This window comes from Gobio gobio, assembly GCF_949357685.1.
Source record: "Gobio gobio genome assembly, chromosome: 12".
NCBI lineage: Eukaryota > Metazoa > Chordata > Actinopteri > Cypriniformes > Gobionidae > Gobio > Gobio gobio.
In genome coordinates, this window is record NC_137105.1 from 19,407,113 (window position 1) to 19,435,015 (window position 27,903).

General features: G+C 37.9%; 1 protein-coding gene across 1 annotated transcript in view; it reads left to right on the forward strand.

The window, feature by feature from the left end:
* The window catches only part of stxbp5a (syntaxin binding protein 5a (tomosyn)), a 114,703-nt gene that overhangs the window by 44,316 nt on the left and 42,484 nt on the right, over nucleotides 1-27,903 (forward strand). Inside the window, exons 3-6 of the mRNA XM_079831780.1 lie at nucleotides 752-833; nucleotides 3,854-3,954; nucleotides 16,659-16,793; nucleotides 27,348-27,411. Of these exons, the coding sequence (XP_079687906.1) occupies nucleotides 752-833; nucleotides 3,854-3,954; nucleotides 16,659-16,793; nucleotides 27,348-27,411 (382 nt within the window). The remainder of the gene's footprint in view (nucleotides 1-751; nucleotides 834-3,853; nucleotides 3,955-16,658; nucleotides 16,794-27,347; nucleotides 27,412-27,903) is intronic.

Consider the following 27,903-nt stretch of genomic DNA (forward strand, 5'->3'; position numbering starts at 1 on the left):
TTTTATTAATTGTCATACTTTTTCCCGCAAGTGAGGGACAGGTGTAAAATTTTTGTTATGGCTTGGAATATAAAGACATACAGATCTAATTGCATCGTATAACTTTACTGAACAAAAGAAAACAAAGAATGTGATCCAAAAATAAAAGAAGTACATTACAGCTTCACATAAACATGCAATGTAAAGACAAAAGCGAACACAAGCTAGTGACAATAACACCGGAAAAAGAAAGAAAACAGGAAAATATACAAACAAAAATTCCATGGAACACAAACTCAAACGGACACTAAACGTTACATTTCGGTACAATTACCACACGGGAAAACATATTCTAAAGATGGATGTGTATAAGTACACATTATTTGGCTTCTGGTAAATTGTGACCTTTGAGTTTTTGACAGTCTTTTCAGACTTTTCAGACAGGGAGAGGCTATTACTTTGAAAAATGTTGTCAAAACAACAGTAATATTTATAAAGTGAGCTGCTATGTTTTATTACCGGCTTTCAGAGAGCAGATTTGACAGTGACTGACAGGCTTCATTGCTAGCAGCAATGCCAGAGAGATTGGCAGAGGTAATTAACTTGTATGTCCACAGAGGGTGAACAAATGACTGACATGCATTTAACTGGAACAGTGCCTTTAATTAAAACAAATTTGAAGAAAATGCAGAAACAATAAGTGGCATCTTCAGGTTCACTATCTTGTTAGCCTCGGTTTCCTGACTCTCCTTGACTCCTAGAACCCTTTCAGATTTGGCCGACCCGGTGTGGAGTGTTACTGTCAGCACGAGAGTGGAGCAGCTGTCATCCAACTACAGTTTCTCATAAATGAAGTGAGTGTTTCACATTTTCCCCCTCTTTCTGTGTTCTGCTCAACCTCATGCTAAGAGCCTATTCCCATGGAGCTTCAAGAGGCAGTTTGAATAATCCAGGATGAAGCCTCAAGAGGCTTAGATGATCCCTTAACCCAGAGCCTTTGCTGCCACAAACCCTCTTGTCCTCCAGAGTGGGCCTGGAGGGATCCTACAGAGGAAGCTGATATTACCATTTTCTCCCTAGAGTGTTGCCCACAGTCAAGACCACAGGGATCTCTTACACTAAGCTGTCTTGTAGATTGTGCTCTTTAGTGTCAAAACGATTAGTTCACTGTACATCCATGGGAATATTTGGCTATTTATCTAGGTTTTTCTTCTTGACTTGTTTTGAGGATAGAAAACTAGAGCACTTTGCTCTGTGCATGTCATTTTAGTCATATTTCAGTTGTGCACTACAAAAAGATATTAGATGTTAGAAAATAATAAATAAAGTTAAATGCATTAAACAATTGTATATTTAAATATGTTTTGTGAGGATTATCATCAAAATAATTGAAATAAAAAATTCTTGGAACAAGGCAAAATGCTGTATACACTAGGTAAGATTAAACCATATATTTACTTACTTAATACATAATATGAATCTTAAAAACAAGTTGGTAATTTTGAATAGACTTCTCAGCAGTCATAAGCATAAGTTGTTGTTTTTTTGTACTTCTATTTTTAGACCCTTTGGATGGCAGTTGCTTTTATACAAAGTGACTTGAAAGTGCATTCAAAATATGTTTTTTTTCTGTAATTGTTTTCCATGAGAATCAAACCAATGACCCCTTCTTTAGTAGCACCAGGAAAGCTTGAAATAACACTGTTAAATAATAATATAAAACTATTCAGGATAAATAATGCATTGCTTGACATTAGACCCCAAAAAATTGTTTGGGAAAATGTAATCATGTAAAACTTAAAACTCATAAAAAACACTGTGGAACTGTGAATGAAATGAGATCTTATTGGTTTATGATAAAACTGATGTTATTGTAAATTTGATACTGTCAAAAAGAACTTACCTTTTATTTGAAATGATTATGTCAATAAAATGTAATTCCTAGTCTAAGAATGTATAACCAATATAAAGTTTTTTTTTTCTTGTTGTTGCTTTATGATAGTCCTGTTTTAGGTACTTGAGATGTGATTGAAATGGAAGGGCTTCAAAGCTTTGAGTTACTTCACATTCATTAGTGCATGTTCTTGTGTATATATTTTCAGTCTCAGCGTGTGTGTTTGTTTGTGGCTCAGCAGACCAAGCAGAGCCTGTACAGAGAGGCACACACACCTGGGACAAAGCACAGATTCTTGTCTGTTTTATATTCAGCCTCTATAACCAGAGAAAAGGCAGTGTTTGTGTGTATTTGGTCTGAATATGCTAGTGCCTAGATGGAAAGGAGATATTTTGTGGTAGAATCCCTCCTCCTTCCACTCTGTCTGTCCCACCCACACTGTCTCTCTTTCGATTTATTTTTCCACTCAGTTCTCTCTCTCTCTCTCTCTCTCTCTCTCTCTCTCTCTCTCTCTCTCTCTCTCTCTCTCTCTCTCTCTCTCTCTCTCTCTCTCTCTCTCTCTCTCTCTCTCGTATCACACACACACACACACACACACACACACACACACACACACACACACACACACACACACACACACACACACACACACACACACACACACACACACACACACACACACATATATATATTCACCACCCACCACTGTATCTTGAATCTTCCAGCCCTCCAGAAATGTTGCAGAATGAATAGGTTATCTCCTCCAAAGTATGGCATGTGTCAGTGGCGTTTTTATCCAAGCAGGCAAGACAAGTAGCGCCTCCAATGACAATTTGGAGGATTAATCAACAGCACGAAAACATAACAAAGCAAATAGCTAGAATTATAAAAAAAACACTACTTTTTATTACTCTCAAACAGCAACATCAGCTAATAAAGTTTTAGAGGGAGATTTATTGTGTTTTATTGAGATACTGTTGCATTAATGTGAGGTGCTGTATTTGACTGAAAAAAAAGCAATGCAAAAATGTTGAATATATATATATATATATATATATATATATATATATATATATATATATATATATATATATATATATATATATATATATATATATATATATATATATATATATATATATATATATATATATATATCTCAAATTTGACTTTGTTGTGTCTTGGTTTTTGATAATGTTAACATAGCATTCAAAAGTAATTTTTTAAGAAGCCTCTTGTGCTCACCAAGGCTACCATATGAATGTGATAAAAACAGTAATATTGTGAAATATTTTATATTATTTTATATATTAAATATATATTATAATTACAATTTATGATATGTTATAATGTAATTTATTCCAGTGATGGCAAATGTTCAGTGTCTTCAGTGTCGCATGAGCCTTTAGAAATCCTTCTAATATACTGATTTCGTGCTCAAGAAACATTTCTTATCATTATCAATGTTGAAAACAGTTGTGCTGATTAATATCTTTGTGGACAGCATTTTATTTGAAATAGATATCTTTTGTAACATACATCTTTACTGTCACTTTTGATCAATTAAAAAACTTACTGACCCCAAACTCGTGTCACAGTGTGGACCTAAATTCAGGTCCCCATGAGGAAACAAGCTTATAAATCATACAGAATTCTTTTTTATTTTTTTGAAAATGTAAAAATGCAGAAGGTTTTCTGTGATGGTAGGCTCAGGGGTAGGTTTAGTGTAAGGGGAAAGAATATACAGTTTGTACAATTTAAAAACCATTACATCTATGGAGAGTCCCCACAACGATAGTAAATCAGAGTGTGTGTGTGTGTGTGTGTGTGTGTGTGTGTGTGTGTGTGTGTGTGTGAGGCTGTAAGTCTATCTCTCACAGCCTCGTTTTCATCTGCGTTAAATTCATTATGGTGTCTAACTTGACTAAGGTCTATTTGTAAAGCTCTCTATCGCTGTGTTTTTTTCTTTCTGTCTTGTAGGGGGCGCTGGTTAGTGCTTTGGCCGATGACAGTATTCACATGTGGAACCTGCGACAGAAGAGACCAGCTGTGCTGCACTCACTCAAGTTCAACAAGGAGAGGTCAGCCACGGTCACTTAATCTACACTTGCTCTGTGCGTGTTTGTGCATGTAGACTGCTGATCAGTGTTAGCGATACAGGACTGTGTGTGTGGCAGAGCTGGTGTTGTGGAGTCTGTGGGCCCACACTCACATCTGATACCTCAGTTTCTCTCTTTCACTCTCTTATTATTCCAGTTGACTTCCACTTGCTCTCCCACTGCTGGTACCCAGGTGCAGCACAGAACACAACAGTCATTTCTCTGTTGGTTGCATAGGGAGGCTAGTCAACATGTGTAGTCATGTTTGCAAACAGTAGTGGGAAAAGAGCAAACTAATCCAAATAGAAACCTTATTTTACTATTTTGAAGCATTTTCTTTAATCGAATTATAATGTTAACCAAGATTTGCGATTTAGTTTTAAAGGAATAGTTTAACAAAAAATGAAAAATCTATCATCATTTACTCACTCTAATGTTGTTCCAAATCTGTCTTTCTGTCTACTGTGTAACATAAAAGAAGATATTTTGAATTCAATTTTATTTTTGAAGACCAAGCTGTGTTGGTGACCATTGACTTCCATTGAATGGGGAAAAAAATCTAAAGTCCTCTTTTATGTTTCAGAATTTTCTATCCTATATTTATCCTAATTTTAACTATCCTTTTAAATGACCATTTCCTTTCAGGCAACTTTGACAAATATGATAAAGTTTTATGTTTGCTTTGAGCTTGCTTGGTTATACGTTAAAAACAAGCTGTTTTTGGTACTGTACTACAACCCCAAATCAGAAAAAGTTGGGACAGTATGGAAAACGCCAATAAAAAAAAAAGAAGTGATTTCTAAATTTACTTTGACTTGCATTTCATTGCAGACAATATGAACACAAAATATTTCATGTTTTGTCTGGTCAACTTCATGTCATTTGTAAATATGCATCCTTTCCTGTCATTCAGACCTGCAACACATTTAAAAAAAAGTAAATAAATAAAGTAAAAAATAATAATAATTAAAGCTGCAAACAGAAATGAAAGGGTCCTCACACCCATGCCACCACCACTTGGTAGCTTTAGGAAAACAGCATGGTGGGCAATATGCATTTAAGTGTATAAAAATAGGAGGACTACGTATTTGCCAGTATTTGTATTGGCCACACTTCCTGCTACCAGCTGGTGGAGCTATGACTATTACAAAATGTTGGCGTGTGAATGTCTTCTGGCCAGGGCACTTATCAAAAGTTTGAGGCTGATTGGACATTGTATGCTTGAGTTTTGACAACTTCCTGCACTCAGCTAAGTGTTGCTAGCATGTTTTAGAATGTTTCTAGCATGTTTAGTACTCAATTGCATATTTTAGTATGTTGCTAGTAGGGCATCACAGTGTTAAACATGTCACTTCCTGTTGCCCGCAGTTTTTGCTATTACTTTAATTGGCATGTAAATGTCTCCAGGCCAGGACTCTAATAAAACATGTGAAGTTTGGAGCAGATCGGACATTGTATGCCAGAGTTAAAACAAATTCCTTTTTCATGGTGAAACATCGAATTTTGTTGGTCCGCCACGGACACGCCCTTCAGGGAAAACTCAAGATCTTCGCAATTTAACGTCGCAAAGGCCTTTAGATTAGACTGTGTTCAAATATTATGTTTATCAACTTTTTTGTAGGTATTGGGCTGTTACATGTGTCTACCGAATTTCATACTTAGTGCGAGCGGCGCTTAATAAAAATGTTGTAGGTGGTGCTATCAAGCCATTTTGCCACACCTAATTCTGAAACCCATATCAGACGTAAATTTTCACCACTTCCCACGCGTGTGCAAAGTTTCATGAGTTTTCAAGCATGTTTAGGCCCTCAAAAATGTGATTCATTTCAGAGAATAGGGTCGTCACACCATCGGTGGTCAGGCCCTAATAATTTGTTACATTTATATAGCGCTTTTCTATGTACTCAAAACGCTTTAAATATCAAAAGTGATTGGTCATGTTTTATTATGCTCATCTTTGTGATGTGATAACCATGATGATTTCCTGATAACTTGCAGTATTTTTTTAAGCTTAGTGGACTTGAGAGTGAATTTTGACTATAAGTTAAAGTATGTCTGCATTGCACATCAAAATATTTTTTTATTTCATCCCGTTTTACATGACATATTCCCTTTAAAAGCATGAAAAGGTGCTTTATTCAAACAGTATCCTCAACAGAAACATGTGTTCATACTAAGGACACTTCAATCAGCGTTGTAGCTCTGTGGCAAGAATTGAAGAATGTGTTAGACCTTTAATCACACTCATAGCTATAGATCAGTGCAGGAAGGTTGTAACCTTCTGATTCGGTTTGGACAGCTGTTGACTCTGATAAGAGATGAGCCAGCCCTTCACTTATAATCTGCACTGCTTCTCTTGATGAGAGTGACAACTTGCCAACAGCGGCTTTCAGGGTCGAACAAGTTTTTACCACATAACTGCATGTGTGTGTGTGCAGGTCTGTCTGCACGGGTGTATCTGCCTCAGAAAATACAGGCAGGGGTCATAGGTATATAACTGATGTGTCTGTGTGCTTGACATTTAGAAAGTGTTTCCCTCTGCTGTGACCTGCCTCATCCCTGAGGCCACAATGAGGCGGCTGTGCCCCTGAGTGCAAACAAAATGTCTCTGTGTTGAGCTATAAAGTTAATATGAATTGGCATCCAGAACCCATTTTGCTGGCGTAATGCAATGCATTGCTGAGTGATTTAATTTAATGTAAGTATGTAGAAATAATTAATATAATTAATTTTATGTTATTATATGAAATTTTATTATATATTTAAAAAAATATATAATTCTCTGAAAATACATCACTTTTTCTCTTAACTTTTTCCCTGCCATCGCTTTTAGAAATAATTTGCCAGTCACCTCCAGCGTTTTTGATCATTTTAATAAAAATACCATGGCCCCAGAATATTTTGTTGTATGAATATCTGAACATACAATATATCAACAACAGCAAAAAAAGAACAGACCTTCTGCTTTGAAAACAAAAATGTTTTATTCTAGCTTCATGCATTCTTTTTTATTAACACTTGAATGTGGGTAAGTTTCATAAATCAAGCATACAGCGTTAGTTCAGGCAGGCCACGTAGTCAAGCTCCGCTATCAGCTGATTGGGAAATTCTAACTCCGCCCCTTTCAGCTGATCCGATTCTTCACCGTTTTTAGAAACGGGGCTTATTCAACATCTTTCCTACATTTAGATATGTGGGCAAATGCATTTTTGTCTCAGTGCATGCATTGTTTTAGTTTGGCAGGGTCGCCGCTAGCTTAGCTTTGCATAATGAATGGAATCCTATGTTGCCAGCCAGCATGTCCCGAGTAAAAGTATAAAGTGAAAAGAAAAAAAAACCCCACTTAATTACTTCTTGTGGCCTGCGTATTCACAACGAATACAAATAGCGATGCAGATTAAGACTAGGCGATTTCCTAGGCGGATATTAACTTGGGACTATATTAGGGTGAAGCACAGGCGAAGCACTGCTACTTGGGCGCAGAGATATCACGCAACACATGAAATCCCCTTGATATCTCTGCGCCCAAGTAGCAGTGCTTCGCCTGTGCTTCCCCATAATATAGTCCCAAGTCAATATCTGCCTAGGAAATCGCCTAGTCTTAATCTGCATCACTATTTGTACTCGTTGTGAATACGCAGGCCACAAGAAGTAATTAGGTGGGTTTTTTTTTTTTATCACTTTTACTCGGGACATGCTAGCTGGCAACATAGGATTCCATTCATTATGCTAAGCTAAGCTAGCAGCGACCCTGCCAAACTAAAACAATGCATGCACAAAAATGCATTTACACACATATCTAAATGTAGGAAAGAAGTTGAATAAGCCCTGTTTCTAAAAACGTTGGAGTGTTCCTTTAAGTAGTTAAGTTTAAAATAGCTGTGCCTGCTGTTTTGTTAAAAATAAGGTGGAAAAAGTTTGAATCAGGTCTCCTCTGTTGGAGTACAGTGGGCTAGATGGCGCTGTCACAAAAAAACTAGGGTCTTAGAAATGTAGTCCTCAAACTGCGGCGGTCTTAAAAGTGGGCAGATAATATTGGAAAAATCTGTCAATGGCGGAGAAGCGTTTTCTCACAAATGATGGAAATTTCCATCAATGGCGGGGAAAGAGTTAACAATTGATAAGAAGATGCAATAATTTATTCTTTAAAAAATAATATTTATCAATTACAGAGATACAACAAATTAATTATTTGGAAAATCATATGGTTCACAATAAGATATAAAAAATAGTACAAATCAATAATAATATTTTACAACCCCAAGTCAGAAAAAGTTGGGACAGTATGGAAAACGCAAAAAAAAAAAAAAAGAAGTGATTTCTAAATTTACTTTGACTTGTATTTCATTGCAGACAATATGAACACAAAATATTTCATGTTTTGTCTGGTCAACTTCATGTCATTTGTAAATATGCATCCTTTCCTGTCATTCAGACCTGCAACATATTTCAAAAAAAGTTGGGACAGGAGCAATTTAGGGCTAGTAATGAGGTAAAATGGTTAAATAATGATGTGATTTGAAACAAATGATGTCAACAGGTGATTGTAATTATGATTTGGTACAAAAGCAGCATCCAAGAAAGGTTTAATCCTTTAGGAGCAAAGATGGGCCGAGGATCGCCAGTTTGCCAACAAATACGTGATAAAATTATTGAAATGTTTAAAAACAATGTTCCTCAAAGAAAGATAGGAAGAGATTTGGATATTTCACATTCAACAGTGCATAACATAATTAAAAGATTCAAGGAATCTGGAGGAATTTCAGTGCGTAAAGGACAAGGGCGCAAGCCTAAGCTGAACAACCGTGATCTCCGATCCCTCAGGCGGCACTGCATCAAGAATCGTCATTCATCTATAAGCGATATCACCACATGGGCTCAGGACTACTTTGGCAAACCTTTGTCAAGTACCACAATACGTAGTTACATCCACAAATGCCAGTTAAAACTGTACTGTGCCAAAAGGAAGCCCTATGTTAACAGTGTCCAGAAGCGTCACACAGGACCATCACACAGTGGAAACGTGTACTGTGGTCAGATGAATCAGTATTTGAGGTATTTTTTGGGAGGAATGGACGCCGTGTGCTCCGGACCAAAGAAGAAAAGGATCATCCAGACTGTTACCAGCAACAAGTCCAAAAGCCAGGGTCTGTCATGGTATGGGGTTGTGTCAGTGCCCTTGGCAAAGGTAACTTGCACTTCTGTGAAGGCACCATTAATGCTGAAAAGTACATAGAGATTTTGGAGCATAATATGCTGCCTTCAAGAAGACATCTTTTCCAGGGACGTCCATGCATATTTCAAAAAGACAATGCAAAACCACATTCTGCACACATTACAAAGTCCTGGCTGCGGAGGAAGAGGGTACGGGTACTTGACTGGCCTGCCTGCAGTCCCGACCTGTCTCCAATAGAGAATGTGTGGCGCATTTTGAAGTGCAAAATGCGACAACGAAGACCCCGTACTGTTGCCCACCTTAAGACTTGTTTGCAGGAAGAATGGGACAAAATTACACCTGAAACACTTCATCACTTGGTGTCTTCAGTCCCTAAATGTCTTTTAAGTGCTGTGAAAAGGAATGGCAACATTACAAAGTGGTAAATGCTTTTCTATCCCAACTTTTTTTGAAATGTGTTGCAGGTCTGAATGACAGGAAAGGATGCATATTTACAAATGACATAAAGTTGACCAGACAAAACATGAAATATTTTGTGTTCATATTGTCTGCAATGAAATACAAGTCAAAGTAAATTTAGAAATCACTTCTTTTTTTTTTTTTTTTTTTTCATACTGTCCCAACTTTTTCTGATTTGGGGTTGTATAACAAAAAATATTTATTCATGATTACAAAGATGCAACAAATAATTTTTTTTGTAATAACATGAATTGTTCACAATAAGACTGGGATCACGTACAGTAACTACTGTAAATGTAACTACTCTACATACAAAATAGAAAAACAATCACCCTTTTAGAAATAAGCATCGGCCCACAAAACACTTTCCTTGTTGTTGAAGGATGCTTCTTTTGGAAAGTATATTTTTGGGAGGAACATAGTTCGACCTACTGTCAGGACACTGTGGGCATCTCATAAGCTGACATTCTGACAAGAAGCTGTCGGAAGATGTTACAATAACCAGAGAGGGATGAGAGAGGAACAGCCTGTTAAAAAACACTCTTTTCTGGGCTAGACATTAAAAGTGCTCCCTGAAAATGCTATCTAGTTTGCACATTAAAGCATGGAAACAGGAAACGGATCTCTAAAAATGCTTTTGCTGTGCTCAAGACATTCTGACAAAAAAAATTCAACAGATTTAAACACTGCACGTTTTTCCCTATAAACGCTTACAGGGGGAAATAAATTAGAGCTCATTCAAAGCAGATTTTTACCATGTTGTACATGTGCAGCTGGTCAATTATGCATTTTATGGTTGGCTTGCCTGAAGCAACATGTTGTTTTTGATTTTGAGGCTTCTTGTTTTTGTTCAGTGAACCCGTTGTCTCAAGCATTCAGAGGTGTAAAATGAATTTTCCCATATGAAGCCAATAAAAGTCAATGTTTACATTTCTCGAGTCTTACAGATACACTGTTTTAGAGATGAAAGAACTGCATCCTGGTGCTGTAACAATGAATGATCAGGGAGGTTGTCTAGTTTTTGCCTGAATGGATTTGCTCTTTGCGTGGGTGTGTGTGTGTCCCTGCAGGACGAAGGCTCAGTAAAGAGCAAGCCAAATGTCAGGAGTGCAGGGCATCCGTCTGTCATGCTAATACACTCATTTAGCTCATTATCACACCGGCACAGAAGCCATCTGAACACAAACACACACCTCACTCTCGCACGTGGAGGGCTGTTGATATTTATGAATGTGGTTTGTATGGTTGTTTTTTTAGAGAAAAAAAGGTGGAAGAGAAGCAATGAGTGGTTTTTTTTTGTGTGAGTTTGTTTGAGTTAGGTTTTAAGTTGCATATAGGACAAAATTACCTACATGGCAGGGAGCTGCCAAATGTCCCTATGAGGTTAATGGTGTAATAACATGTACTGAACCATTTCTTAATGAAATAAAATACAGCAAGGTTTTTTTAGACGATAGAAAATATCATTAGCTCAGTATAAAAGTCAATGGAGTTTCCCAACCATGATAGAAAAACAAATATGTTTAAGTGTATTTTGATGTGGCAGACAAATCTTGCCTAGTCATCCGGGAATAGACGTGCGGATTTACACTTGCAGATGTCATGTTAAATTCTCTTTACTTGACATACTCTCAGTGTCACGCACTGACTTGACTTGATTATCCACAACAATGAGGCTTGACATTTAATGAACACTAGGAGCCAAACAGAGGAAGACTGAGGATTTAAATACACAAGATGACCAGGGACTAAATGAAGGACAGGTGTAGGTCAATAGTTGACATACATAGGCATGTTTACCACTGTTTTGCATCACCTTACCTTTCAATTACACTTTTTAATGTTTGGGAATTGTGGATACTAATTGTTGCAGTTTTGCAAAAGGGAATTTTTGCATAATCTCGTCAGATGCTCAACAGTCTGCGGTCATCGTTGTCTGTTTCTCCTTTTCATGATAGGCCATACATTTTCAAATAGACCGATCTGGACTGCAGATAGGCAGTCAGGCACATCCCTTCTACGGTGTCGAGTGTGTAGAAACAACCACTTTGTTTTAACATGTGCAGAATGAGGCCTGGCATTGTCTGCTTCCCAGGAAAGATATCATCTTTATGGCATTATTTTTCTCTGTACAATCACAATATACACCTTCACGCAAGTCACCCATTCCGTTTGCACTAAGGCACCCACATACCATGACTAATAGTTGCTTTTGCATCGGTTGCCGATGGAAGTCTGGATGGCTCTTTTTCGTCTTTGGGACTGAGAACTCAAAGTCAGTTTTTCCACAAAACAAGCTGGCACGTGGGTTCATCTGACTACAGGACACATTTCCACTATCTTTATTTAGACCATCTGAGATGAGCTCTGTCCCAGAGAGCTCGGCACCATGTCCGCATTGAACAGATGTTTAGCTTTCGCCTTGCATAACAGAGATTCAAGTTGCATTTCTTGATGCAGTGGCAGACTGTTTTTGTGACAATGGTTTTTCAAAGTACTCTTGAGCCCATGTGGCCACATTTAACACAGTAGCATGACGGTTTCTCATGCAATGCCATCTGAGGGGTCAAAGGTCATGCACATTCAATAGAGGTCTCCTACCTTGCCCTAGACTTAGAGATGTCTCTGGATTCCCTGAATCTTTGGTGAAAGACCTAAATACTTTGCAATCTTGCATTGAGAAATGGGATTTTTGGAATCGTGACACAGAGTGAAGTGATAGATGTGTAATTTTCCCCGGTGCTATAATGAATGAATTAAAGAAGGATCATCATCCAATTATGGTAAAGGTACCAGAAAAGACCTTATTTTTGTGAAAAAATATTAAACTGTTCCAACATTGATAATAACTATATATATATGATTTGATAGTTATTATCAATGTTGGAACAGTTTAATATTTTTTTGGGGACCTATGATACTTTTTTTTCAGAAATCATTGATGAATAAAAAGTTTAAAAGAACATAATTTATTCAAAATAGAAATTATATTGTTTTCTAACAATATAAATCTTTACTATAACATTTTTTATCAATTTAACACATCCTTGCTGAATAAAAGTATTAGTTTCTTTCAAAGAAAAAGCTGGTCTTTTTTTTATTCATCAAAGAATCCAGAAAAAAATTCCTAGGTTTTTTTTTTTTTTTTTTTCAAGCAGCACAATTGGAGGATTATGTGACACTGAAAACTGGATTAATGGCTGACTAATATTAAGCTTTGCATCAATAAAATAAATAAATGATATTTAAAAGTTTTATATAATTTTTTTAATTATAATAATATTTCACAATGTTACTTTTTTCTGTATTTTATATCAAATAAATGCAGGCTTGGTGAGCATTAGAGACTTTTTTTCCAAAACATTAAAAATAGTAATGTTTCCAAACTTTTGACCAGTACTGTGTATATATAATACTGTATATATCCTCAAGCTTTTTACTTATATCTTCATATACATACATATACATACATACATACATGAAATTGAGCGCATTTGTGAGGTCAGGCACTGATATTAGACGAAAGTCCTGGCTCACAGTCTCTGCTCTAATTCATCCCAAAGGTGTTCTATCAGGTTGAGGTCAGGACTCTGGTGTGGAGGAACTTGGCTGGCCTGCACAAACTCGCTCATCCATGTCTTGTATGGACCTTGTACGGATCCATGTATGGACCTTGCTTTGTGCACTGGTGCACAGTCATGTTGGAACTGGAAGGGGACATCCCCAAACTGTTCCCTCAAAGTTGAGAGCATGGAATTGTCCAAAATGTCTTGGTATGCTGAAGCATTAAGAGTTCCTTTCACTGAAACCAAGGGGCCAAGCCCAACCCCTGAAAAATAACCCCACACTATAATCCCCCCTCCATCAAACTTTACACTTGGCACAATGCAGTCAAACAAGTACCGTTCTCCTGGAAACCGCCAAACCCAGACTCGTCCATCGGATTGCCAGACAGAGAAGCGTGCTTCGTCACTCCAGAGAACCACTCCACTGCTCTAGAGTCCAGTGGCGGCGTGCTTTACACCATTGCATCCGACGCTTTGCATTGCACTTGGTGATGTAAGGCTTAGATGCAGCTGCTCGGCCATGGAAACCCATTCCATGAAGCTCTCTACGCACTGTTCTTGAGCTAATCTGAAGGTCACACAAAGTTTGGAGGTCTATAGCTATTGACTCTGCCAAAAGTTGGTGACTTCTGCACACTGTGCACCTCAGCATGCGCTCTGTGATTTTACGTGGCATACTTTGTGGCTTAGTTGCTGTTGTTCACAATTGTTTCCACTTTGTTATAATACCACTAACAGTTGACCGTGGGATATTTAGTAGTGAGGAAATTTCACGAATGGACTTATTGCACAGGTGGCAACCTATCACGGTACCACGCTTGAATTCACTGAGCTCCTGAGAGCGACCTTTTCTTTCACAAATGTTTGTAGAAGCAGTCTGCATGCCTAGGTGCTTGATTTTATACACCTGTGCTCATGTAAGTGTTTGGAACACCTGAATTCAATGATTTTGAGGGCTGTCCACCTACTTCTGGCAATACGTCATTGGGTGCACCAGAGGTGGTGGGGGCATTGGAGAGGCTAATGCTGCAGTTGTCCATAATGAGTTGTGGTGCAAATATTATTTGAGTTATGTGTTTATGAGTGCATTTTGAAAGCAGTTTGTGTTTTCATGCTCTTGGTGTTTTTAATTCTTACTTACATTTTAAACAACATTACATGTGTGATTTCTCTAAAAGCTTCTCAAAAGGGAGAAAAATAGAGAGCAGTCAGCAGTCCAACTTGTCATCTTTCAACGTCTTCTCCATGCTGATGATGTGTGTGCGTGTGTCTCTGTCTGAAAGACAGAGGAAAGAAATGTGTTGAGTTTGATGCATGGTATTTCTCTCAACACTCTTCTACTCATGAATATATTCATGATGCTGCAAGGTGCTGGCGTGAAGTGTTGGGGGCAGGTGTGTGTGTGTGCATTTGTGTTGCTGGGAAAAAGGAGTGTGAAAGGGGTGAGAGGTAATCCGTTTGCACAGCACCAAAACAAACAAGCCTTTTGTTCATAAAATGATACCATGATGTGCTCTACCTTTTCTGAAAAAGCACTTGTTCATCAAGATACGTGTGAATTTTGGGAACCGAATATGTATATATATATATTTATATATGTGTGTGTTTGTGTGTGTGTGTGTGTGTGTGTGTGTGTTTAGATAAACCTAAGAAAAATTATATATGTCTGTTTTAGTGGTAATTAAACAGAAGCCCAGCCCTTGACTCCAGTAACTTAACTTCCTGCAATTTCATCCCTCTGATGTACAGCAAAAGAATTGAGTTGATGAGCAAGCATAACTCTAGCAGCTCAGCTAAACAATGCTTTTTTTATGCTCAGGAATGACAAATTACATGCAAACATGTTTGGTTGAAAAACAATTGTGTGGTTCATTGATTGAGCAATATAATATCCTGACATTGAATGTGCAAAATTGTATATGCTCTAGCTTTTGGTGCAGCTTATCTTACCTGCATGAAAAGGGTATATCTCAAAGGTTGCTCTTTCATAGCTAAGGAGACTTGATAGAGCTGGAAATTATGCGATGGAAGTCACGAAAAGTCTTTGACATGTTTTCTAATTTGCTTAAGAGAAATAAACAAATTAATCAATTGTTGACATGCAGTCTATAAGATTTGACTGAATTACAAATCTCAAGTAAATTGGTCTTGATCTAAATGGGGGACAATGTACATGAGTTTTATTGAAATATCAGAATGATTGCAGACTTTGGTATCTTGGCAAATCTGGACACAGGTTGTTACATCTCTTTTGAAACTCTAAAACAGACACTTGAGATTACTGGGCTTTTAAAAAAAAAAAAAAATCTGAAAAGGAGGATATTTAAGCAAGTCTGTGTTTTGTCTCTTTGCTATATATTAAAAATATTTAGCTAAATATGAAATATTTTATTTAATAATAATGAGTATATTTATCATGTTTTTATTATTATTCTTTTTTTTACTGTTGTTAAAGATGTTTACAATCAGTTAAAAAAGACCATCATAAGTTAATGCAGAGCCTCCAACATCCCTATTTCAAAAAAGTTCATGACATTACCTTTCCACGTAAGTGAGAAAAATATCCCATATTTAATAGAACTGAAATGATTTTGTTATTCCAGAAGAAACTTCCAAAGGCATAAGTTCCAGTGTATCTAATCCATTGTGCTCTTATATGAGGTTGCTCAAATATCCGTTTTGCAGCAGTATACTACGTCTTGCAGTGAATTTTGAGCAGCTAAACCCTAGAATTGAAAGTATGATGTATGAGAATCCCTAGAATGCAGACTGACTGGATAAAGATTCTTTGATCCAAATATTTGAACAATTTATCTGATGCCGTCAGACAAAAACAACCTAATATGACACCTGAGAATACAATGAAAATATGTGTTGTTGGGAATTTATCTTATTAATTCAGATAAGAAAGATAATTAAAGGTGCACTATGTAACTTTTCCGTCCACTAGAGGTCGCCTATTCAAAACAATGGCGTAGTTTGATGACGCCATGTTTGAGCGCAGAATCTTGGGACATGTGGTCTTCACCTCACAGCCGGTGGAAAAGAATCGGAATAGGACTCGGGCAGAAATCATGTTCATGGATGCGATTATTAACGTTATTGTAGGATGAAGCAGAGCAGGACCGAGTGTTGTGGGAGCTGAGCAAGGCAGGACTTTTATTATGACACAGTCGCCGGCGCCACTTCCGGTTCCTTGGTTAAAATAGCAATTTCTCACGATTTACAAATAGTTGGAAACATTTGGGATATTGTAAGTACTCAACTAAACAAAATATATAACACTGGCCTAGTGGTTTTTGGATATTTTACTGAAAAAAATGTTACATAGTGCACCTTTAAGATAAGAAATTGTATTACGATCTCAATGGAGACATATGACGCCTTTGTGGATAAAGTGTTCTGCATGTGAGTGGTTCTATTCATTTAATTTGCAATATTATAAATAATAATGTATTTACTCTTTCTTCATCCCTCTTTTTTAGGATAACGTTCTGTCATCTGCCCTTCCAAAGTAAATGGTTGTACATTGGCTCGGAACGAGGAAACATCCACATTGTGAATGTGGAGTCCTTTACCCTCTCAGGATACACCATCATGTGGAACAAAGCCATTGAACTGTGAGTGCCACACACACATTTGAAATGAAATGTAATCTCACTGAGTCCTGAAATATGATTTGTAATATATCATATGTGTCACATCTGTCATTGTTCCTGTAGCCTTGTAATGTTTTATTTGTAACTAAGCGATCATTTGAATCAAGTGCCATTTTGAATTGTCAATTCACCTTCTCTCCCTCCATCGTTCTACGCAGCAGATACTCAGAGTTCTTCAATTATTCATTTTAACATTTTGTCAGCAGTTTTGTTTTCCTCCCTGACCCGTTGAAAAGGCTGCAGTGCCTTCGAGACCCAGACAGTGTAGACACTTTCGCACATACAGACACACATACATTTACAGGTGTCAGATCGGATCAGTCTAAGTATAGACAGATGTCCTGTCTTACCTCCTGCTTTAGTACTTAAGCATACGAACACTCGCAGACAGACACGTTGTGTCCCTTGGGACAGGAAGGGCAATTGTTGAAAGAGCTGCTCCGCCCTTTGCTCCGTACCTGTAGTGACAGACTAAAGGGGCAAGTCAGCATGGCTTTACTCTCATGTCACTGAGCAGGGCATTTTCTCCACTGTCTATCTGACACACAAACCCACACACATGCATATATGTTTTATGTAGTATATGGCAATTACATTTACTGTAATGGCCTTACAATGGAAGATTATTATTGGGCAATACATTGAATAAATGTTAAACGGTACATAGCACACACAGTTTCTGCCAATCTCATGTTATTCTTAAGTACCTATAGAGTAGTACTGCATCATTCATATCTCCAAAGAGTCTTTAGTTTGATCATATTTATAAAAGACAGATACGCTGTACTGATTATTTGCAGAGCTCTTGGAGGCGTGCAGTGGGTGGGGCTAAAGAGTCACACACACACACACACACACACACACACACACACACACACACACACACACACACACACACACACACACACACACACACACACACAATACATCATGGCATTATCCCTGAATAACTTTCGATTCACTATACGTTCGTGTTGTTTATATTATATGCACTTACGCGCCGATTGTCAACAAAACACAGACATTTGATGCAGTTTCACTCACCGACTGCGGTTTCGACTCATGACCGGGAACAAACAAACATACTTTCAGAACTCCGTTGCTGCTCCGGGAAAACGAACTGCATCCACTGTTTCCTTAACACTGGGTTATTTGGGAAGCTGAACAATGTTATCTTTCCTTTACAACCAAAAACACACTTCTTTAGTAACATTGTTGATATCGTGGTCTAAAAAAAAAAAAAGACAGCACTGCCGAACTGTGGCGAAGCTACAGGTGGACCCGGGTGGGCCTGAGTCCACCCACTTTGAATTGTGGCCCACCTAAAACATAGTTGGTAATTTTAAAGATATATGAAATAATTTCTAATTCTTATCACACCATAACTTTACTTATTTAGTTAAAACAGTGATTAAATGCAGTTTTCAGTGGGGATATGTACTGCTGCAAGAAACCAAGCAATGAAACCACGCAATTCCCACAACGTACAATAACAGAGACAATTGATTATGATGAGTTTCCCAGAGTTTAACCAGAAGCCCCGTCTCAGAGTAATATTGCAGAAGGACATGCAAAGGTAAACACAAACATTTCTAGTTTATAGTTATAGTTAAAAAAATTAAACATATTGTCACTGTCTAGCAGAAACGTCTCCAAATTTTGTCATTTTTTCCCCATAAATTACTATTGGTCACCCTTTACATTTCTCTGAGGGTTTTGAAATATTTAACCAATGAAAAGTATTAAAAAGAGTTTGTGACTAAACCTCATAACTCCATTGACTCTTCATACTGTCAGTCAAACCTCATAACTCTGCCCCGCATCTGATAGATCGCTGCTTTTTTTTACAATAGTAGGGTAAATAAAGAACTGTTTGAATAAATACAGCGTTTTCTTTACTCAAGGTGGAACACTATATATAAAGGCTAATGTTTTATGTGTTTGAGGAGCGGAGAAGAGTGTCTTAGACAAGTGTAGCATTTGTCATCTAGTCATAGCCAAAACTCTCCTAAACTGCCTGTGTAGCACTTCATGTTTAATAACATGAGATTTTGGCCATATGTCAGAAGAAGAAAAAACAGAGTTATAAAAGCTTTATAACCTGTTATGAAAACGTAAAGCCTTGTTTATACTCGACGCGTCCGCACGAGCGCGAGGGTGTGTGCGGCAAAAATTATGTAATTACGGAGTGGGCGGTAGTGCGCGTTGAGTGCGCGAGACCCCATTTTGCGTGGCGGTGTGCAGTACATTTTTGTAACTTTTCGCGCGGCTCCACATCTGAAGATGCACGAGTTCTAGGCGAATCTAGCCGAGCATGACGTCTCATCACACCGGCACCCAGTTTGCACGTACAAATTAGTTGCTTATATTTACAAAATGAGCCTACCAAAGCATAAATAATAAAATAATTGTTTTAATAAAAAAAAAAATTCACGAAACTAAATGAAAATGTTTAGTGAAATTAGGAAATATTTTAGAGATCGTTAATTTAGTTGTATATAATGTATACGTGTGTGCATACATTTTGTTCTCGTGTCACAAGTAATAATATCAAGGTTTACTGAGTTTTACACGATTCTTTTGTAGTGTGGTTTTTGGTGAATTGTACTAAAATACTAATATGTACTAATATATTAGAATCCTGTAGGAGTTTATTTGGCACAGAAATACTCCATCATTCATCCAACTCGTTTTTTGAAATTTAGCTATGTTAGCATGTGAATCCAACTCTTTAACAGTGTAAATAAGCCAGAAAGCTAGAAATAGCATTAGACCCCCCCCCCCCCTTTAAAAGTCGTTCCACAAGAAGGTAACATGTTAACGTGGAAAGTATCTTAGAATCAGTGCCATTTATGATACACTAAATGATAAAACTAAAGACTGTGTATGTAAACCTCCTTTCTATAAACACACTCAAAATGCATTTCACAGTAGCTACACCACTGCAGCAAAACCAAGATGGCCTGAGCCTGTTTGAGAGGGAGAAATTTGGCATGCCACTCTGCTGTAGGGATGATAACATTATGGTGGGTGTTGTGGGCATGAAGCCAGGGATTGAGAAAAACAGTTTGTTGCTGCAGGTGTCAGTAGCGGTGTGTTGTTTTAGAGTACAGGAGCATGTAGTTTGGCACTTGACATAATGGAGTGCATTGATGCCACACTGACAAGGGGACTCTGAGGCATGTTAGGTGGTAGGGGTGACCAAAAACACGATATGAGCAATTTTATTTGACGATAACGATATCTATTGTGTATATATATCACAATATAGTTACTTATGCTTTAAGTAAGTTTTTATATCATCTTAATTTTTGATACCATTTGAATTATTTTTTCAATAAATATCAAAAACAAGCTTACTGAAGACGAGGAAATGGTCAGTGATAAAATAAGAACAAAGAAACTGATTACAAGATAGAACAAAGAAATACTAGCATATATAAATTGAATAAATTAATCAAATGTATAAAAAACATGCATATATTCACTGTAAATTAAATCGACATTTATTCTTATTGAAGTGAGTCTCTTTTTTTGTTTGATGACAGCAGGTTTATTCAGCTTCTGTCACTGAATGCACGGATCCAATATACTGTTACTCATGCATTTTCTTTCGGTTTATGTTCACTTAAGACATAAATGTTGGATACTTTATGAGGATACTTGCAAAGACGGGCATTTTGACATAAGTATGTGTATTTAAACGTTGAAGCCCAATTAGGCGGCAAAAAAACTCACTTGCACGCGTCTCTCAGATAGTGATCAAAAACCATCTCTCAGACAGCGCACACATAGGCCTGGAATTTTGTAATATAACTCCGATTTTATTCGTCATATACACCTAGGATGACTTGAGGGTGAGTAAATTATGGGCTAATTTTCATTTTTGGGTGAACTATCCCTTTAAGAGTAGTGCACTTCAACGGTTTAAAATCACTTGTTTTTAAACCGCTATGCTTATAAATGCATGCAAACGATAAGCTTTCGTGACCGCGCAGCACAGCCGTCAGTGTCACTGCAATAGAGACGATAGTTCCAAATCTCTATTTGTTGACAAATTTCTACCAGTTACTCGTGTCTACTGGTCTACTGGCTAATTTTTAAGCTGTTCTCAGGTGCACAGACTACAGCATAGGCTATCTCAAGCCAGGCACAAAGAATCTCCACCGTGCCCTCCGGACAAGTAGATTGTCTCCGCTATTCAAAAAGAGTCAGTGCATGTCTGTTTGTGTGACAGCGCTGTCATAAATCCAGATCTCCGCCAACAAAGACCAGTGTATGGGTCTCTCCTTGGCCAAGGTTGAGAAGACAGCAGTAGGTCTTGAGGCATGTTAGGATTGTATACATACATACCAGCGCAGTCATAAAAACAGCATATACCATATACCTTTGAGATGTTTATAGAAGGTCTATTAACCGTCTGACAACCATTTCAAACACTCCATTTGCACAACAGGTGTTGCTGCTTAAAGCAAATGGATGCAATCGCTTAAAATGTGAGCAAATTGCATCCTGGATTTCGCACATTTACACATGCACAGCTGGTACGGATGGAAGTGGATGCTGTGCTGTGGTTTATCCTAATGACAGGAAATTAAACTTCATGTCAATATGCCTTCTTTACAATCAGAGAGAATTCGCAAGAATAGGAGGTATGTGGTATTTTGGACCTCAGAAAAGGATTGTGTGTAAGAGGGTGTATGTAGGTGAAACAGGTGAAATTATGTAATCATAAGGTGTCTTGAGTGAATGGGACAGTGCTGAGTGAGGGCGGCAGTTACAGAATGAGATTTTGCCCATCCTATTCTTGTTGCCATGGTGATCAGCTCTCTAAATCCAGCCTGCTCCTCCTAAAGTAAGGGTTGAGAGATAGGAAGGAACTGTGGGGACATAAATTAGGAATCTTGAGGTCTAAGGAACAGAGTAGTTAACAATCCGTCACTCTCTCAACACGATCGCCACCATGACCTTTTTGTGTAGGTGCTACTCCTCTCTCCTTTCTTTTTCTTTCTCGTTTAGTCTCTTAACTAAACACACATGGACAAACAGGGCTCAATTTGTGCCAAATGTACTCGTTGACCTCATGAACTGAGTTAGGTTTCTGTCAGGTGAAGGTAGGTTCATTTTCTCGATGGAATATACTGTAATACATCAGAATCATCAACGCATGGCGCAGATGAAAATGGTGGGATAGGTTTTTCTATTCGACTAGATTACCGAGCATTTTATGACTTCAGAGATAGAATGAATTATATTACATACAAATGTTTTTTTGAAAAGGGTTTTTTGTCGAAATGTTGTTTTATATCTCAACTGAAAATTGTGGTTACGTATTAGTTTAAATCATTATTACGTGTATTTTTAGGGCTGTCATTTTAAAATGACAATACAAAATGCAATGAAATTAACAAGATTAATCATGCTTGCTGAATTTTGCCTCCTGAATTTTGTATTTGGGATTTTCCTATTATAGAAGCACATCAAGCTTAAAATCAAGTACCCTATTTTTTTTTTGTGAACGTGTCCTGTGTGAACAGCTCTTTGTTTACCGTGGACAGATTGAGACTGACATATTTACTTTTTTATCTATTGAATACTTTAACTGCCACAATAATACTTTTCAGTTATCTTTATGTGAAGGATTTATCAGCAAATATAGATTCAAGTTCAAGTAGCTTTATTGTTATTCCGCTATATGTGGAGACATGGGAATTAAATGTTGTGCCTCACAGGACCAGACTACATATAAACATATTAAACAAAGACATACTGTATAAAAACATGTAACATATATACATTTATAGCTAACCTATTTATAAAGAGTGATCTAACTAAGTTTAGACATACTTAAATTTACACATGAAACAACACGTAGTGGGGTGATACAGAAGACGAGATGAGAGAAATGTGTTTAAAGTGACCAGTGGACAACAGGGAGAGACGAGACTGTTACCAAATGTTTGTAAGATACACTCCCCCACCTATGAGTAGTCTACTCGCTCACCTACTATTGCACATGAGAATTGTGAACAATTTTTGAATGAACAGTCCTTGGGGGACAATAGCAGCAAGAGGTTATGTGTGGGGGTTGGATGGGGTGGGAGTGTTAATGTTTCTTGTTCAGGATGTGGGTTTCAGGGGTTCAGAGGGGAGTGGGGTGATTTGAGTCAAGGGCTCTCGCAGCCTGAGGAAAAAAGCTGTTGAGCAGTCTGGCATAGTCTGGCGCTCTGATGCTCCAGTACCGTCTTCCTGATGGCAGGAGCTGGAAGAGACTGTGGGAGGGATGGGTGGGGTCCTTCACAATGTCCAGGATGGAGGGGAAAGGGACATTGATCTTGCAGCTGTGTGCACTGTACGTTGTAGGGTCTTAAGGTTTGCAGCACTGCAGTTCTCATACCAGACAGTGATGCAGCTGATCAGCACACTCTAAAATAGTGCCCCTGTAGAATGTGGTGAGGATGGGGGGAGGGAGACTTGCTCTTTTCAGATGGCGTAGGAAGTCGAGGGGCTGTTGTGTCTTCTTGGAGAGTGATGTAGTGTTGGTGGTCCACGTGAGGTCTTCTGTGATTTGCACCTCCAGGAATTGGGAAAAGTCCATCACAACCTCCTTTGTCTTCCCCATATTGAGGGATAGGTTATTTGTACCACACCATTTGGCCCGTTGTGCCACTTCTTCTCTGTAGAGCATTTCATCATTGTTGCTGATTTATTGGATAGCGGCCAATAGTATTGTATAGAATAAAATATTGTAAAATTATATTATTATATACTTTTTTGATTGAATAAATTCAGTAATTTTCAAAGTAATTCAAGCTAAAATCATGCATTTTAAATGCTATGTTAAAGGGTACATAACACACACAGTTTCTGCCAATCTCATGTTATTCTTAAAGGGTTAGTTCACCCAAAAATGAAAATTCTGTCATTAATTACTTACCCTCATGTCGTTCGACACCCGTAAGACCTGCGTTGATCTTCGGAACCAAAATGAAGATATTTTAGTTGAAATCTGATGGCTCTGAAAGGCCTCTATTGGCACAATGCACGGTTCACTCTCAAGACCCTTAAAAGGTACTAAAGACGTCGTTACAAAGTCCATCTCACTACAGTGGTTCTAAAATAACTTTATGAATCGGCGAGAATAGTTTTTGTGCGCAAAAAACCCCTAAATAACGACTTATATAGTGATGACGATTTCAAAACACGGCCTCATGAAGCTTCGAAGCGTTATGAATCAATGAGTCGAATCAGCAGTTTGGATCGCCAAATTTCAGCAGTTTGGTGGTTTGACACGCGATCCGAATCATGATTCGGCTCACTGATTCATAACGCTTCGAAGCTTCATGAGGCCGTGTTTTGAAATCGTCATCACTATATAAGTCGTTATTTAGGGTTTTTTTGCGCACAAAAACTATTCTCGCCGATTCATAGTTATTTTAGAACCACTGTAGTGAGATGACTTTGTAACGACGTCTTTAGTACCTTTTAAGGGTCTTGAGAGTGAACCGTGCATTGTGCCAATGGAGGCCTTCAGATTTCAACTAAAATATCTTAATTTCTGTTCCGAAGATCAACGGAGGTCTTACGGGTGTCGAACGACATGAGGGTAAGTAATTAAAGACAGAATTTTCATTTTTGGGTGAACTAACCCTTTAAGTACCTATAGAGTAGTACTGCATCCTTCATATCTCCGAAGAGTCTTTAGTTTGATCATATTTATAAAAGACAGATACACTGTACCGATTCTTTCCGAAAACAGCCGAACTCGTGGAGGCATGCAGTGGGCAGAGCTTCGCTAAAGAGTCACGAGCACACACACACCAATGACACACTAACACACGCACATAATACATCATGGCATTATCCCTGGATATCTTTCGTTTCACTATACATTCATGTTTACATTATACGCACCTACGCACCGATTGCCAAGAAACCACAGACATTTGATGCTGCCTCACTCACTCACTGCCTGTGGTTTCGACTCGTGACAGGGAACAAACAAACACACTTGCAGAACTCTGTTGCTGCTCTGGGAAAACAAACTGCATCCACTGTTTCCTTAAAACAGGTTATTTGGGAAGCTGTACAAGGGTATTCTTTTGCTCTCATTTGTAAGTCGCTTTGGATAAAAGCGTCTGCTAAATGACTAAATGTAAATGTAAATGTATCTTTCCCTCACAACCAAAAACACACTTCTGTAGTGACATTGTTGATTTCGTGGTTTAAAAACAAAATGACAGTGCTGCCGATGGTAACCAAACGAAGCTCGTTGATGGCCAGGCTCTTGCTCTCGCTCTGGTTGATGTGCACACGCTCTCATCCGGGAGAAGTGCCCATACAAGCAATTCCACCCTTTATGACATCATACAGGGCCATACTCGAAGAAAAAAAAACTTTCTGAAACTTGTTAGAATCCTGAAGGAGTGTATTTGTCACAGAAATACTCATCATATTTCCAACTCGTTTTTTTGGCCATGTTTAGCATGATAATCCAACTCTGTAACAGACTCAGTATAAATAAGTCAAAATGTTAAGTTAATTTAGTCATCACAACATTAGAATTGATGAAAAATTTATATTAACAGTGTTATTGTTACATTTAACAATGTTATTAAAGAAAGTATGAGTGAAAAAAAAACCTTACGTCTCCTCTTTTTATGTCATTTTGTAAAGGTGAGGGGTCCCATGTTACTGATATTTATTCCCACTGTATCTGTCAGTCGCATTTCAGACACCCAACAAACACTGGAGGAGAAAGATGCAGATCAGGACCCCTGTCTGTCGAACCTCCATCACCATAACAGACGTATACCACTCTGTCTCTCCTCATCACGCTGTAGCTTAACAGTATGTAGCTGGAGGAGAGAGAAGGACCCCTGTCTATGCCACGGCTGTCACCACTATAGGCGTCTAAGCCTGTGCCTGAGAGCCGTCAACAGCACAGTTGGCCTGCTGGGTAGTCAGAGGGTACAAAGGAATAAGACTCCTGCCAGTACAGTCAATGCCTTATGGGTGTCCACAGTGTATTCCATGCTGAAGTAACACCTACCGATGGCAAGGCAGCTTGTTTTGTAATGTTTAAAGAGAAAGATACTGTAGCCGAGTGTATCAGAACAGCAGATACACTGCCTTTTTACACTGCTATATTTATAAGGACGAACTATTTTGCTCTATTTCTTAACTAAAGTAATGCGGGTATATTATTCATTGTCTGTAAATGAGTGGGCAGTAGTGGTCTTGTAAAATTTCTCGCTTACACCATTGTGTCCCGGGGAGATCTCAAAGCTTCTTTTATGTATTTAATGAAATTTGAGCTGTGAATAATCTTGAGGTTGAAACCGACAGTCTGAATGTCATAGAGACTTATATTTCATATTTCAAAAGCCTAATGGAGTAAGTATATGGATGGAAATATTCAGATTAGGTTGGTTTCAGCTGGACAACATTAAATATAAGATGTCTCTATAGGGGCCTGTCATGAATTATTCGATGCATTATGTAAAACCCTATCATTTTGAGCAGCTTTGCATGTCAAGAATCCCACTCTTGGGTTTTGTAATTTATTGTTAAAGAGGATATTTTTATGAGGAAAACCCTATTTCAGTGGTGATAAAACTATGATCCCAGCCAGTGCTGGACTTCTCAGGCCATCAAACCTTTTGGGGATGTGAATCATTATGAAACACTCACCAGATTGAATATATCATGGTTTTGTTTGTTCTGTCAAATGTTTTTTCTTTCATTAAGGATATTTGGTTGTGTGTTTGGGTGTTATGATGTTATTTGTGGGATATTGGTGTTTAAGTCAGGAAAATGTATGGGTTTTTATTTGAGTGTCGGTGTGCATGTTGGGTAACAATCATACTCATAATTACATGAGACAAATGACAACATACACTACCATTCAAAGGTTTGGGGTCATTAAAAAAGAAGAAGTTTAATACATTTATTTAGCAAGGATGCATTCAATTGAACAAAATAAACAGTATAGTAACGTTATATTAAATTTATATTAACTTTATATTCATTCATTCAGGAGAAAAAAAAGACGTTTCCACGAAAATATGGAACGTAACTGTCTTCAAAATTGATAATAATAAGAAATGTTTCTTGAGCACCAAATCAGCATATTAGAATAATTTCTGAAGGATCATGTGACACTGAAGACTGGAATAATGGCCATCACATGAATACATTACATTTTAAAATATAATAATATTTCACAATATTACTGTATTTTGATCAAAAGAATGCAGCCTTAGTGAGACGTCTTTAAAAACAAAACAAAAAATCTTATCGACCACAAACTTTTGAACTATGATGTACATAATACAAATGTAAAATGGAATTTTAAAGATGTCCTTTCTCCTCAGTTTCTCTCTATCTCAGTCAAACACAGACACAGTCAAACACTTTCCTCACTGTCTTCATACTATATTTCCCATCATGTGTTTGAACTCCTCTATCCTCTCCTTGACTAACTCCAGTCCCATATCTGTCTCTCTCCCACAGGTCCTCCAAGGCCCATCCCGGCCCAGTCGTTCACATTAGTGACAATCCTATGGATGAGGGCAAGGTATGGAGATGCCTGCACAACTACATGAAAACAAATCAACACTCCCCGCCATGAATAATTCATGTCCCTCGCGTCACGCAAAGCTTTTGTTTCTTTCCATTCTGAACTCATAAGACATTGCTTTCCTATGGTGCAGCACAGTTCAGTAATTGGGTCTAATCTCACACAGCTTGTTAGCAAATTATGTTGTTTTTGAAAACAAATGATCGAGGAGATATGAAAGAGATGAACAAATGCTCCTGCTACTTCCAAATGCATCTTTTTAGACATTCATTTTACCTTCGCTAATTGCTAGTGCACAGTCAGAGGGGAGCAGAGAGACCGGCAAACACCTGCTGGGGTTTTGCCTTCATATGGATGACAAACTGTCTGTCTCTTTCTCTAGCAGCTGGGAGCTCCTCATAGGTGCCTTTAAAGTGATGATCCACTCTCACTCACACTCTCTCTCCCATCTTACTTCTGACCCTGAACAGGGCATCGATCCATAACAGG